This window comes from Seriola aureovittata, chromosome 15 (genome assembly GCF_021018895.1).
Source record: "Seriola aureovittata isolate HTS-2021-v1 ecotype China chromosome 15, ASM2101889v1, whole genome shotgun sequence".
NCBI lineage: Eukaryota > Metazoa > Chordata > Actinopteri > Carangiformes > Carangidae > Seriola > Seriola aureovittata.
The window spans coordinates 8,504,132-8,519,107 of NC_079378.1; the positions used below are offsets into that span (position 1 = coordinate 8,504,132).

Sequence of the window (14,976 nt, forward strand, 5' to 3'; positions counted from 1 at the left end):
ATTATTGATTTTCTTAAAAAAAGAAAAAGCTACTCCAAAAAGTTCAAGCACACACAACAAACAAACAAACAAACAAACAAACAAATAAACAAACATTAAAGTAACGAGAGTAAATGACTCAAACCCTGATCTCCGATGTGCTGAATTCTCAGTGGATTAGAGTTTAATCACTATGAATGAAACGTTGGTTTATCCATGTTAAAAGTAGAGCAGGGCAGAGTGATGCTATTCAAGTAAGAAAAAAAAAGGAAAAAGAAAACAACTCTTATACCAAGTTTCTTGATTCATCCAGGAGAGTTCTTCACTATCTGCATCAATAAATGAGTCAGTCAACCACAGTTATAGTTATACACAGTAGGTTACAGTATAATGGAGTTAGAATGAACTTCATCTTGACCAACTACAAGTTAAAAGTTACTCATTATAATACTGCAGCATTCACAGCGGTCATTTTCTTGTTTTATGGGTAGTCTACTTTTATTTTGGAGACTATTATTAGATTTTGCTTACATGCATACTTTTAATTAGGTAAATTATCTGAAAACGTGCTCCTTCATATGTAAAATTTTAATGTTATGGTGGTTGAGGTGCACCCTGTTGTGTTATAATACTTGGGCCAGGTTGCTGAGTGTGAGTATTTACATGTGGTTTGGTCGCTGTGGGAAGTCCCCAACAGATAACACAAGGAATTTAACATTTTTACTGTGTACTGACTAATTTAAAAACGACACAGTCACAGTCACTTATTGACAAAACAGCAATTAGCCAATTTACTGTGGTAATGGTTGAAGCCCATTTCTTTTTATAAATATACAGTGAGACTCCTGTTTAAACGCTGCAATATGGCAGAATAGACTTTATAACAGGACCTGAGTCAGCTGGTCGTGCGTAAGTTGAGAGGGTTGTGGTTCATAGTGTCCACCTTACTCCCTCTCACTCACACACCCTGTGCGGTGAGTGACCATGCTGATACAGCTGCTGCCTCCGCGCGTAAATGGAAAGCTTTTACGCACCGCGCGTGTTCACTTCAAAGGCGGTTTAATTGCTGTTTTTGCATTGTCACACGCCTCGCCTGGTGCATAAGTAGGCCTCAGACAATGGGGATGTGCCGTGGAGATGTAAGGGATGCGGCAATACCTCAGTACATAGTAGGGGGGGGGGGGGAGTAAAAGGCAAGTCGTGCGTCCGGACTCTCACCACCAACTCGCCCAAACGCAAGAGGGACTCAGACATCAATAACGTCTCGCTCATCAATAAGACATTTTGATGGCGCTAGACTTAATTAAATAGGTTTCCTTGGCGATATTACGGTCTTTGATTTTATACTGAATCTGATGACCCCCAATGGAGAACATCTGAAGGAAGACTCTCAAGCATCTCCATCCACAGGAAAGCGGCTCGGTCAGAGAGATAATAAGACTTGGAGATTTCTTAACTTTCAGTGATGGCTATCAACACTGATGCTGCCTTTGGGAAAAGTGCCCTCGGCGAGAGGGAAGTTTCAAATCTCACCGACTTCCAGGACACGGAGAAGCTGCTGAGCACCGTGACCACCGAGCCTACCGGGCAGAGCAACATCAAGCAGTCCGACTCCTTCTCCCTCAACATCAGAGGGAGCGTCCGGTCCCTGGACGCGGACCAGAACGGACACAGGTCGCCGCTTAAGTCGGGCTCCGTCGGGCAGCTGGCCGCCACACCCAAGTCCGCGTCCCGGCTCAGCCTGGGCCCGCTGCCCTCCCCGGTGCCGCCCGGGTCCGTACCCCCGACTTACCTCTGGCTCGCCGTGCTGTCCTGTTTCTGCCCCGCTGTGCCGCTCAACATATGCGCCTTGTGGTATGCAAATGTGGTGAGTGTTACATTAATTTACAACTCTAATTTTCTTCATTATAACACAGTTTAGAGTTATTATCATCTGCCTGTGCTTTAGATGATTGGGTGGATTCAAACACAGTTGTCAGATTAGTATTTTCAAGCACTACAGGTGTTTTCCTTCTGTGTTGCATCTAAATTATTCATTGTTGGTCACTTCCTTCTCGTTTCTTTCCCATTAGTCGAGGTCTGTTCTCCATACAGGAGATATTGAAGGAGCAAGGAAATATGGGCGTCTGTCTATGTTGCTCAGCTGTCTGGCAATGCTGCTGGGTGTGGCTGTCATCATCTTCATAGTGTTTACAATAGGTATGGAAAAACGACACATACCAATCACGCACTCACAAAGCTCAGTGTAAAGCTGTTTAACTAAATGTCTCTTTTCTCTGAACTTTCAGAGACCCAGCAGTGAACTGTGGAAGGAGTCACACTACAGTCTTCTTTAACTTCATCTGATCTCAAATTTGCACAGAAGAGAGGAAGAGGAAGGATGTGATTTTTGAAGATGAAAAAGCACAAAATCTAAGTTGAAAACAAGCTGAAGAGACTCTAACATCTGGATGAAAGAAAGAAAAATGAAAGAAGTCGCAGGCTGTTTCTCTTTTTCTGGCAACTCTCACGACCATTAACCCCACAAACTCAGGAACGAAAGGAAGGAAGATGAAGGCTGCTCACAGTTATTGTGTCGTATCACCAGACAGCATATTCTGGGAGAAAGTGTAGCTACTCATATCCCAAACTAGTGGTGCACTGACGTACACACCTGCCTGACACAGACAGCTCCACAATTTGATTATTAAAAATAAATCATATGGCTTGATTAGATAAGAGGATGTCCTAAAGACTAAAGACGACAACAAACACCACCTTCATCAAAAAATAAACACACATAATAAGATTCGTACCTGATGTGAAGACTCAGTGCACCTCTAGTCTGTAATGCAGCCACTACCTGTCCTGTTTCTCTTAACATTTGCATCTAAGACTCTTCTTCCTGTTCGGCACAGGATGTTCGTGGCTGTGGGACGATGTATAAGCTGTTTTCATACACTGTTTACATCATGTTTAAAACTGTACATGTATCACAACAATGCCCTACTGCCGTCATAGTGTGATATCTTGCTTCGCGTGCTACTATGATAAACTGAACAGACTCTAGTGAACTGCCTGGATCTCTACACCTTGTTATGTTTACAATATACTGCAAGATATGAATGGGGTTCTTCTCCCTGTATGCACTGTTCTTGGCACTCTGATGCTGATGTTTATACATTTATACTGTATGATTGGTTTACTGTGCCATAGTTCTGCATGTATGAAATAAACCTGAATGAGCATGATAACTTCAAAGTGTGCTCATCACCTTTATTTTATTAGGCACTGCCAATACCATATAAAAAAAGTATGACATGAGCAGTACACAATCCCAGTAAAATTTTACTTCATACATTTATAAAGAGATAAAATTAAATACAGGATATAAGCAGCAATATATCAATTCCCAGATGGAAATGTTATAATTCAGAAAATAAATAAACTCTCCAGGCTGAGAGTTGAAACAATTTCACTTTCAATTAAGACTTACTTTTAATCTGATAAATCATTTCTTAAACTGTTGTCTTAAGCAAAGCAAATTACAATAGAAGGAGAAACATATGAAAACATAAAAAAAAAAAAGGTCTTGGCAACTGTTGGACTGAGTTACAATGAAGATTTTTTGCTCTTAAAGAAAGTAAAGGTCAGTCAACTGACCAGCGAATCAGTGGAAAGTGTAGAGCAACAGGAGTATGGTGCAGACGCCAATCACTCCACCTAGAATTAAAGAGTCCCGCCTCTTGCGCAAATTGATTTTCTGGATGAGACTGTTGATGGCAGGGAAACGATCTGAGGGGTGGGGAAGTGTGGTGAAGGAAAATAATTAAGATCCAATTCAGGTTTCCCTTCCTTGCAGTGATTAAGAGAGAGAAAGAGCAGGGAAAATACATCAGCATGGTTCCTAACACAACTAGGAAAAAGAATAAGTGGAGCCTAATGGTGTAGTCTACTGTCCTTATGCCCAGCTTTCACTGTAAGTGCGTTACGTTATCCCTGCTCAATGCCAGCATGTGCTGCGGGAAGTCCTGCACAGATGCAACTGAGACAAGATCTGTACAAATGTGCTGTAAATGCAAGACTGAGATTTTTTATTTGTACTACAGAGAAACTAAAATAAGAAACAATTAAAAAGATAAAAGGATACTGGCTAAAGTTGTGACCCTGGTTTGGATGGACTTCAACATCCCACGCTGAAATGTGATGTTCTCTTTGGTAGCCATGGCGATACTGGAGGCAGAGAAACCACGAGGGATTAGTGGCAAGAAAAGAAGCATACGGCCGTTAACACAGCGACACATTAAACGAGTTTTACAGTTTCAGTTGAGAAGCCAAAAAGTAGGGAGGCAGCTTGGTCTGATTGAAGAGACCTCAATGTTCTCTGTGTGTGTGTGTGTGTGTGTGTGTGTGTGTGTGTGTGTTACTGTGTTGAATGAGTGATTGAAAAAGGAAGAGGAGGGAGGAGGAGAGAGATCAGAGCAGTAAAGCTTACCTTATTGCATTGTCAATAAGTCTATCTGAGCTGTGAACATGAAAGGGAAAAAAAAGAGAGACGTCAGTTCAAAGCAACTGAAATAACTTCATTTATTAAGTCTTATACAAAGATTTACACTGTCTACAATCCTTTAAAAAGTGCCATAATTTAATGAATCATCATTCACCACTTTTAACAAATAAGCTTTTGATATCATTTCGAAACTGTATACATTTCTCCTGGCACTACACAGGGAAAGCCTGTGCATGAAACCACACAGCTCTCTTGGTCTATTATCATAAAAGGAGCACTTCCCTGTGATTCCTGCGAGACCGGAGAAAGTGCTGCTTAATGGAGGATTTTTGAGAAAGTGAGAATCTGATGGGTCAAATCGAACCCAGTCGCAGCAGAAGCCAGATAATCTCTACAATAAATCTGCTCTGAACACATGCAGTAGATGTATGAATTTTCATGATGGTGATCTGATCCCTGTGTTATTTGTTTTAGGTGCACATAAGCAAAAGAGACATGTAGATGAACGGGCACACACATGCACGAGGTTTACGTCAGCTGCCATTAGCTGCGGAGGTAAATGACGGATAGAAAAATGAACTGCTCGGTCCAGGGCTGAGCAGAGCACATAAGGGCAGCACTGTGCATCTTGGCAGACTCCACTGGAGACCAAAAATCAATACTGTGCTTTATACTTCCTCCATCTATCCATCCACCTCTTCCACTATCTGTCTACTGCTGTCCTCTGCTTTTTCTCTCTGTCCTTCATTAGCTGGCCGGGTCCTTCTTGCTTTTTCCTTTTATACGTGGGACTACTTTTCTCACTCATTAAACCTCACAAAGTAGTCTGATCCTGTTTGTGTCAATTGTGCCTAGATGACATTATTGCTACATTTAACTTAAAGAAATCAGGTAAACAACAAGTTTCTTTTTGTGATTGCGTTTATATTTTGTCAGTACAGGAGAGCAGACTGAATCCTGTATCCTCAAGAAAATGATCAGATCAGAAAAGAGCAACAGAAAAAAGCCTTACGGATACCTTAAATATCAAGTACTATTTTTTTTTGTTATTGTATAATAATGTTATTTGTTTGGCAACAAATCCAAAAACATTAAAACCACAGAACTAAGTTTCGGTATGCTGCAAACAGGAAGTGGCTAAACGTGCTACTTGTGATGGAGTTATGAATAGCTAAAAACACTTCACAGAAGGGGTGTATTTGAATTTGTTATGGAGAGACATACATATACTGAACATATGAATCGACAGCTCTTGAGTTTATTGTGCTGCAGAAAAGATTTTAGAGGTTTATATGGACGTTTAAATACTTTCTGCACTTGGATACATTGATGCAGAAAATCATGGATCTTCAGCTAATAAGCAACAGAAAGTGAAACGTATCATAAAGCTACAAGATGCTTCAGTGACATTCAAGAATCACATACCAATCATTTAATATTAATACATATTATTCTTATAAGGTTCTCATGTTGGCACATCATGACTCACGTTTTCATTTTTAAATGATGAGTTCATTCAGTGAAGTGAAATGAAATGTGTCTCAGCATGAGCTCCATAAACCTGAACATATTTTTAAAAATATGGAAAAACAATATATTTTTGTTGTGAGATTTTAAATATTTCAGTGACTTCCTGCAACTGAAGCTAAAAGTTATTTTCATCATCAGTTAATCACTTTGTAGATTTCTTCCTTGTTTGGTCTATGAAATATCAGAAATGGTTAAAAATGCCCATCATTACGTCCCGGAGCCCACTGGGAAGTCTTCAAATTGCTTTGTCTGACCAGCAGTCTAAACCCCAAAGGTTTTCAGATTCGCGTCACAGCAGACTAAGAAAACCAGCAAATACTCACTTTTTAAAAAGCTATTTCGCTTTTTAAACTTTTCTGATGATTGACATAATAACTATAAGTATAACTATAGACATGCCAGTATTGAGGTGATGCTGCAACATTGCTCCATTTATTTATTATTTTTTAAATCATGTGTTCAAACAGGCCTTTGACTTTTATTCATTAGTTCTTGTTTTCAGGAAACTTTCTCTGTTGCCTGAAACCAAGAAACTAGTTCCCTGGAACTACACACAAGCCAATATTGAAGTGATGCTGTAACATCTCTATTTACTTTTAAAAATAATGTGTTCAAACATGCTTTTGAACTTCCACTTATTACCTGTAAGTGCTGTTCATGATGCATAACTGATAAATGATTCATAATTGGTTTTATAAATTAAGCCAATAAATAAATAATCTATTGGATGTAAGATTAAACTTAAATCTGATGTGGTTTGATGTACAGTACATTCACTTGTTATAGTTCAGATATAATGAGGAATGACATCACGCGTCTGGTGAGAACGTGCTGCTACATTTAGTGGAGCTGACAGAAGTGAGGTTTCTCTCTCATGGACAGCAGGTGAGCAGATGTTTCTCACATCTGCTACAAGCATTCAAAGTCATAATTATTGACGTATGACGCTAAAGCAGATGGTCAAAGAGACTTTCTAAAGACATGCTGATGACAAGCGCCCAACAAGGTATTTTGTTATGAAAAATGAACTACGTTATGTTCTCGTGTATTTTTATATTGTGTTTATTCAAAAATGATATTTCTCACGCTGTGACTAAGGCGTGGATACATCGGAGAAACACGACGTGCCCCAACACTAAACGCCCGTTTCAAAGCGTCAACCTGTATCTGTGTTGAAGTGAAGAGAGCCATGTTACCAGTTCTTGGTTTCAGTATAGGAAATGTGTTAATGGCACTCTGATGGACAAACATCCTCCCTCCCTTTAGATAATGTTGAAATGAGGACATAAGCTGCATCAATAAAACCTGTTTTGAAGCACAGAGTAAAATGCTTGAACGCATCACTGACATGATCACACCTGTGCACAATATCTGAGAAAACACCAAATCAACCTCACAGCACAGATCAACCATCTCACACTCTCCATGTATCGGTCATCTCAGTGAGCAGTGGTTAGGTCGGATTTTCACTTTAGTTGTTCCAGCGACCAACCAGCACCTGACCGTTAATATTGGCTGTGCAAGGGGAGTTTTGTTCACTGCTCTGTCTTGTATCTTTCTTGTTTACGTTTACATGTTACACATAAAGCTGATCCTGTGTCTGCAGAACAATTCGAAAACAAAAACATTACAAACAGACAACAGTATTTGCAAATAGTTAAAATTAAAAAGTCTAAAATATAGTACACACACACACACACAGTGCAGATTTCTGTGCAGCTGTTTTTGGAAACAGAGCGAGACACAGGCTGCACCTTGAGTGTCATTTAAAGTTTTACATGTGTCTGCTCGAATGACAATTACGTGTGGTGGCAGCGAGTGCAAGTTTTATGACGCTGTGTCACAGAAGGATCCATTTAAGGGAAACTCTTCTGGTTAGTTTGTGGCTGAGAGGCTGAGCTACAGTTAGTTATGGTTACGAACAATCATCCACAGAGCTAATGGCTGACTGTGAAACACATCATGACCGTCTGGCACGACACAAACACCACAAAGCCACACGGATAATTACAAAACTACACACACACAACACAAGTAATTGTACGTACAAATTCCTTCATTTAGAACAAAAAAAAAAAAAAAAAAAGTGAATCTGCCCAGAAACAACAAAAAAGAGCACAAAAAGAAACCTATCAGAGCAGGATCACAATAAATGGCTATTCCTATAACAATGGCAGAGACAACATTTGAGAAGTAATCATTTTAAATTTCAAAAAAAGTTCTTGGTTTTACACATTGGCTGATGCAGCCAGGTGAAACAAAATATCACAATCTGTATCTCTGTGGGAAAAGAAAAAAGTTTTACTGAACAAGCAAAACACTTGTTGTTTACAATATTAGTAAGTTCCTCCTGATACGACATGAACACACATGTGCAGGACACGTATAAAAGCGGAGTCTTCCCTCATTAATTCAACCAGTTCACCACAACAGCCCAGGACAAACAACTGACACCAGTGGTAAGACAAAGACAACATGTGTGTTAACTGCTGTCTTTTAAATAAAATGCAATTACTCTCATTGTTTAATTTTGCATTTTATACTGAGATTATGACAGACTCTCTTACACTTGCTAATTTAAATTCAGAGAGCCCAGACAAGAGAAATCCAATAGTATCTGAACAAGTGTAGAGCATTTTATCTGAACTCATTTCCATAACAATCGCTGTTTTACTTTCCTCTTAGTCATTTTCTCCCTTTCGAGATGCCAGCAGAACCATTCAATAACGTTGGTTGTGACGAGGGGAAGGTCGCTTCTGACAAAACACAACAATTTCCTGCAGTTCTGTTCCAGTGTTTCTAAGTGATAACGTTTTACAGAAATCTTACTTTCTGAGATGTTCATGTTCCTTCAGGAAGAGCTCAGTCTTTCTGTTATTGACCCCAGAGCTGCTCTTGTAGGACCTGAACAAGAAAACAGAAGAGAGAAACATGAATTAATGGGGAATTAGGTGACAATTACAGCAAATTAAACATTTTCTTGTAATTTTTCTGCCTTTATTTGAGATAGTAGACCGCACAGGGAATGTGGGATTAGACAGAAGGGTACGAATGCAGTAAAGAATGAAACTGGACATGTGGATGTCAAGTGGGTAAAATGTTTGCATGTTAACATTAATTAGCACCGAACACAAAGTAGGACTGGGATTGGTGGGAATGTCAATAGTTCTGCAGGTGTTTGGATGTAAATCAGAGAATTAAACAAGCTCAAATGTTTTACCTGATGATGGCGCCTAACCCTAAAGTCAGTTAGATTCAGTGCCTGGGAAGCCCAAGTGAAAACTATGACCTTCTGATGCAGCTAGAAGTTTTCATATCATATCTACAGCTGCAACAATTATTCAATTAATCAATTAGTTGATTGATAGAGAAAAAAAAACAGAACAGAAACTATTTTTTGAGTCATTTTATAAGAAAATTTGTCAAAAATTCTCTGGTTTCAGCTTTTGAAATGTGAATATTTTCTGATTTCCTTAGTCTTCTATGTCAAATGACTCAATGTCTTTGGGTTTTTCACTATTTATCAGACAAAATAAGACATCACCTCGGGCTTCAGGGAGTTTTATGACATTTTATTGCCCAACCAACTAATCAATAAATAGAGAGATTAATCAACAGTTGCAGCCCTGATCACATCTCATTAAAAGTGATAACCACCTTTTTCAAATAAAAAAACAAAAATACATTGCTATATAAATCTGTATGAGTTCTTTCTTTGTTTGGTGCAGTGTAGTTTAACTCCTCTCTTGTTTGGTTGCTTCATGAAAGCACGAGGCAGCACCCTACCCTCCATAATTATGTTTAAGTAGCTTTGAATTGGCTACATATGCCACCAAAGACAAGTTTTTGCTCCATCTCTTCTCCGGTCTGAACAACGTGTTTCACTCCCTGCTATTAACTGATGCCTGGATGCTGATTATGTACTTCCTGCGTTAAGGCTTTTAAGTGATTAGCTCTGCTTAACCTACAACTCTGTCCTCCATCTCTTATTTACACTCCCTGTTTGGACTGATCATCAATTCATCATCCATTATCTCCTCTGCCCGTCTCCCTCCCACTGTTGCTCCACACCTCTCACCTCTATGGGAGTAATTAAAATTCACTTTCGTAATTATTGTAATCGGCCGACATCAGCTCAGGACAATGTCTCTCTCTGCCTCTTTCTCTCTCTGTACTGTCTTGCTCGCCCTGTCCTCCCTTGATAGGGCATTTCTCTGTATCACGCAGCCCAGATGTAACCACTCTCCCTCAGCTTTGGCTAAATGAAAGCCTTGCGGTTTGATTTACTGTAGAAGGCACTTAGGAAAGCTACCCCCAGAGAGATGGGGGGGGGGGTCTGCTGATAAGAGTTGGTGCCTCTGCCTTTTTAGAGGATGAAACATTAGAGATGGAAAGGAGAAAGAGGAGAAAGGGTGGGGAATTTCTGCAACAAACTGGACGTTTCTGCCTCCCACTGGTTAAGGATAACATAGCAGAAGTTCAAAAAGAATTCAGAGGAGGGTGAGGAAGAGAGAGAGAAAGGAAAAGTAAGGAAGGAAGGAAAAGAAAGATAAAAATGTAAGAAGTAGTGCAGAGGAAAACCTAGGATGGAGGGAATTGAGGAAGGAAAGACTGACTGTGCCAACATAACACAAACTTGAAGGAGTACTCCAGGTATTGCACTTCCATGAAGTCGGGGGAGTGAGAGAGAGGATTTAAACAAAGAAATAGTCAAAATCAGTAGAATGACTTAAGAGTGCTCCCTAATAGATAAAAAAATATGTAAACTTGTATATAAGTATCTAGAACGGTCTGAACCATATCTGCCAGAGCTTTTCCAATTACAATATATCATTTAAACTACCACATGCATCTAGAACAGAGATGATCAGTTGATAAGTTACTGAAAATCAATGATGACTGAACCTTTACTTCTGGACTTGGCATCCTGTTTCACTGAGTATGAGAATTACAGTGGATTTGCTGTTTTACCATCAGAGTTGCATTACGATACTTCTTCCTAAATATTTAGATGTGAAGACGACACCTTGGACTCTGGGAAACTCTATTTGATGCACCTCACTCTTTTTTTTTTTATAGACCCAAATGTTTACTTGATTAATTGATGATATAATCTGCAGATGAATCAATAAGAGTTATTAATAAATAAGTATAAGTTGTCACCCCAGTCCTGACGTGCATAAATCACAAAGTCAATATCAGACTCTTGCCAGTGACAGCTGAGATGAAAAATAGTTAAACTGCTTTATAAACCTAATAATACTGATTAAATAAACATTTTGTTTTACATTTTTCAGTGTAAAATGCTCTTATTGATGACACAAGTTTAAACAGGTGTTTTGCTCAAGACAAGCAAACCACAATGTTGTGCTGAGTGGAAAAGAACATGGGGATTACGTAATATTTGCTAACAACGTACAATTTCTTTTATTATATGTAGATACATAAAGGTGCTTACTCAATGTCTCTGTGAACAGAGCCCAGCAGGTCCTCTCGCTCTCGCAGGCTGAAGAAGTTGCTTTTGGTTTTGTGAAACTCATGGGTGTAGTCCTGCAGGGTACAACATTATAAACTACAGTCAGCAAGACTGAAGGACAGAAAGGGGAATTCACAAAAGAAAATGCTGACAATCACTTCTTTGGAGCTAAAAAACTTTTCATCATAAGAAAGTAAGAAAGTGAAGTAATTGTATGTACCTGTAAAATATCTCTGTGCCTCTGTAGGGTGTGCATCAATGCAGCGTTATGTGATGATACTCCTGGGGTGTTTGTGTATTCTGCCATTTTGTCATTAACTGCTGTAAGCTGAAAAAAAAAAAAACACAAAAAACAAAGATTAAATTCATTTGAATAATTTGACAAGAATTGAATATCTGACTACAGTAAAGCAGATTTCAAAGTAAGCATGAATGTACTGCAATAAGTATAAACTGCAATTGTAATAGTCTGTACAACCAGTAAAATAAACAGTAGATATCTCAGCAGATAAAAACCCAGGATGACACATCTGTTTTGGTTAGCTGCTCAATTGTTTCTATTGGAGAACACTCTCATTTAAATTTGATATTTTTGGTATAACACTAGTTCTATCGCCTTGAGGTTTCGCTAAAGCCCCTTCAACTATGGCTGGTAGTGACTGTGTGATATGTGACTTACATTGGCCAAGAGCTGCTCCAGCTCAGTAGTCATGGCAATGAGCACATTGTCTTGAGTTGAGCCAGAATCAGACCTGATGAAAGGGAAATGATGCTAAAGTTCCACTTTATATTTATACTTGTCATTCCAACTAGAAAAAATACAGTTGAATGACAGACAAAATATTAGTGTGCAGACGAAAGCAGCACAACAAGGTTTTCAACACCAATTCCTAATTTGGTATCGGAGCTGTCGGTGTTCAACATAGTAAACAAACCGGTTATTGTCCAACAAATTAAATAGCAAAAAACCCAAAAAATATCATATTACTCATACATTGTGCACAATCAGTGGAAATAATAATATGATATATATTGATATAATATGATAATAATAATGATGTGTTAAATACAAAAACATGTTTACAGTATTCAGAAATTCAGTCATTTTCCACAGACTCTGAAAACACAAATACATTTTGAAAATCTCAACAATTTCATTTGAGCCAGATGAGTTCATACAGATATTTAAACTGTATAGCCAAAGCTCATAGTACATCCACACTGATAAAGTGAAGTGAGAAGTGTGCTGTTGACCTGATGTCTCTTTTCTGCTGGTCCCAGTTGCTGCTGCTGCTGTAGCTGGTGCAGAGCTTACTGAAAGAGACCAGCTTGAGGTCCAGCTCATTCTCCAGCTGTCTGGCCTGTTTACGCAAATCTGAGTGCAGAAACAGAGACAAACATCTCAATATGGAAACAGGCTTTACATATCTGACCAAAAGAAACCCGTGACTTATTTCTGGAAAACAAATCACAAAAAACAGTCAATAAGAAGCAAACAAGACTGAATGCATCGCAAAGATGCAGCTAAAAAGTCACATCAAACAGAAGCCACACAGGAGACTGATCTGGCTCAGATATGGCTTCAAATGGCAACACTTTCATTTTCCAATAACAGTGTTGATTTGTTTTAAATTTTGGCAGCTACAATTAAGTCAGCACATATGAGTACTTTGTGGGAATTACTGAATGAATTAACAAAAAATCAAATCTTCATACCATCTCTGTTTACAACAAAATTAAATTCATAGATCACTGACAAAAACATATATATTAGTGTATAGACTAAATAAATACTGATTAAATAATTCATCCTGTCTTCTTATTCAAGCTATGGAACAAAGTTAGAAATCTTTAACACGTTGAAATTAAACAGCCGTCCAAAGTTTTTAACCAGCATATACATATATTTAATATTATATACATATTTCTAGTTTTATCAAGACATTTCATGTAAAATAAACTCTCATAAAGAATCACAATTTGTACAGTCAAAAGGATACGCGAAAAAGATGTAAAACAACTGCAAAGATACACAAAAAACCATATAGACCACAAAAAGACGCAAAACAACCACAAAAAGACGCAAAACATCCACAAAAAAACTCAACATGTACATCTTATTTTACTGCCGTAAACGTCAACGTGTACTTAAAGACACTCAAAACAACCAGAAAGAGACTCGAAACGGCTACAAACAATGCGGCCGTTTCCCTTTCAGTCTGCGGGGGTCCGATAAAGGAGGGGTGGGGGATCTTTTACCTGTCAGTACCCAGAGGCCCATTTTCTCTTAGTCCTTCCGTGCAGATGACAACTTTTTAAGTTCGACATTAACGACCAACAAGCTAACAGGTTAGCTCGGAACCGGCTAAAGACATCTCCTTCCCGCCGACATAAAGTTTATTTAACGTTACATATTAAAGGAACAATGTGAATGTGTTTGACCTGAATCTACGAAGAACAATAAATCATGTACACGCAGACAATTGTTTTTAAATTAGATACTGTATAACTTACCTTCCCAATAGTTGCTGCTGGTTGCCATGTTTGTTGTTGACTTGTCATCATCAGCCGTCAAGAAGAAAGAACTGTTGCAAATTCTGGTTTAAAACCACAGCGGCCTCTAGTGTTTCCCGCCCGGAAGCGTACCACTTACTGTAGTAAATCAGAGATGTATAGACCTTTGCTTACCTAGAAGCACTAATACTGCGCTGTAAAAGAGCTCACAAGTTAAACTCTTACTAAAATAAAAGTATGTAAATAGGCTATATTAGGAAAATGCATTTAATCATTTATCAAAAGGAAAAGTAGACTGCTCAATGCAGAGAAATGCCCCCTGTTACAGCAGCAATGAAATTTGTTACAGCATACCATGAAATGTTTGGCCTTCTACATGAAAACTCACTTAAACTCACTTAACTATCAAAATAGTTGCCCGTTTAGTTTTATGTCAACTGACTCGTCAATTAATCAACTAATCATTTCAGCCCGAGCTTTATGTACTGTTTGATTTATTAAAAAGCCTCCTATTCTATAAGTCGTGTATAATTTAATAGTCATAGGGGACATAATGAAAACACTACTACTTTTATTTTTGATAGGTTGACTATTTTACTGATAATACTTCTTCACCTTTACTAAAAAAGTAGGATTTTGAATGCAGAACTTTTACTTCTAATGGAGTATTATTGTATTGGTACTTTTTGAATTTGAATACTGGTGAATTACTGTGAAAGCAGTATTTTAATGTAGTGGTTGGTTGAGCTTGGTTAGAGGTCACTTCACTAAGCCTTCTTTATGGACATTACATCAAGGTCTGCAGGAAGTAGGGGTGTTACAGATGCTGCAGCACCTGGCGAGAGTATAGTTTTTTTTATTTTTTATAGTATAGTAGTATATTTATATGGATTTCATCATTCATTTGCCTACGCCAACACACATTGTTCCGCGACTGTTTCTAACAACACATTTCCCTGAGCTGCACACAGCTTGCTACTCCAGGCTT

General features: G+C 38.5%; 2 protein-coding genes across 2 annotated transcripts; one reads left to right on the forward strand and one right to left on the reverse strand.

Moving 5' to 3' along the window:
- Positions 1-1,176: 1,176 nt before the first annotated feature.
- On the forward strand, positions 1,177-3,193 carry LOC130182307 (trafficking regulator of GLUT4 1-like). The gene is made up of 3 exons (XM_056397128.1): positions 1,177-1,846; positions 2,052-2,178; positions 2,268-3,193. The coding sequence occupies exons 1-3, from the start codon at positions 1,445-1,447 to the stop codon at positions 2,279-2,281; spliced, it is 543 nt and encodes a 180-aa protein (XP_056253103.1). The 5' UTR covers positions 1,177-1,444; the 3' UTR covers positions 2,282-3,193.
- A 27-nt stretch (positions 3,194-3,220) lies between these two features.
- On the reverse strand, positions 3,221-14,139 carry LOC130182306 (Golgi SNAP receptor complex member 1-like). Its single transcript, XM_056397126.1, has 9 exons — positions 13,989-14,139; positions 12,729-12,849; positions 12,154-12,226; positions 11,695-11,802; positions 11,457-11,548; positions 8,828-8,902; positions 4,454-4,483; positions 4,109-4,191; positions 3,221-3,753 (listed from the first exon to the last, which is right to left on the reverse strand). Exons 1-9 carry the CDS (start codon positions 14,014-14,016, stop codon positions 3,629-3,631), a joined length of 735 nt encoding a protein of 244 aa, XP_056253101.1. The 5' UTR covers positions 14,017-14,139; the 3' UTR covers positions 3,221-3,628.
- Positions 14,140-14,976: the final 837 nt, after the last annotated feature.

Excerpts from the sequence above, each read along its gene's own strand:
- LOC130182307 (XM_056397128.1), top strand. The coding sequence starts at position 1,445 with ATGGCTATCAACACTGATGCTGCCTTTGGGAAAAGTGCCCTCGGCGAG. Across the intron at positions 1,847-2,051 it reads CCTTGTGGTATGCAAATGTG|TCGAGGTCTGTTCTCCATAC; the intron begins GTGAGTGTTACA and ends CTTTCCCATTAG.
- LOC130182306 (XM_056397126.1), bottom strand. The coding sequence starts at position 14,016 with ATGGCAACCAGCAGCAACTATTGGGAAG. Across the intron at positions 11,549-11,694 it reads GGCACAGAGATATTTTACAG|GACTACACCCATGAGTTTCA; the intron begins GTACATACAATT and ends TGTACCCTGCAG. Across the intron at positions 8,903-11,456 it reads TCTGTTCACAGAGACATTGA|GTCCTACAAGAGCAGCTCTG; the intron begins GTAAGCACCTTT and ends TTTCTTGTTCAG.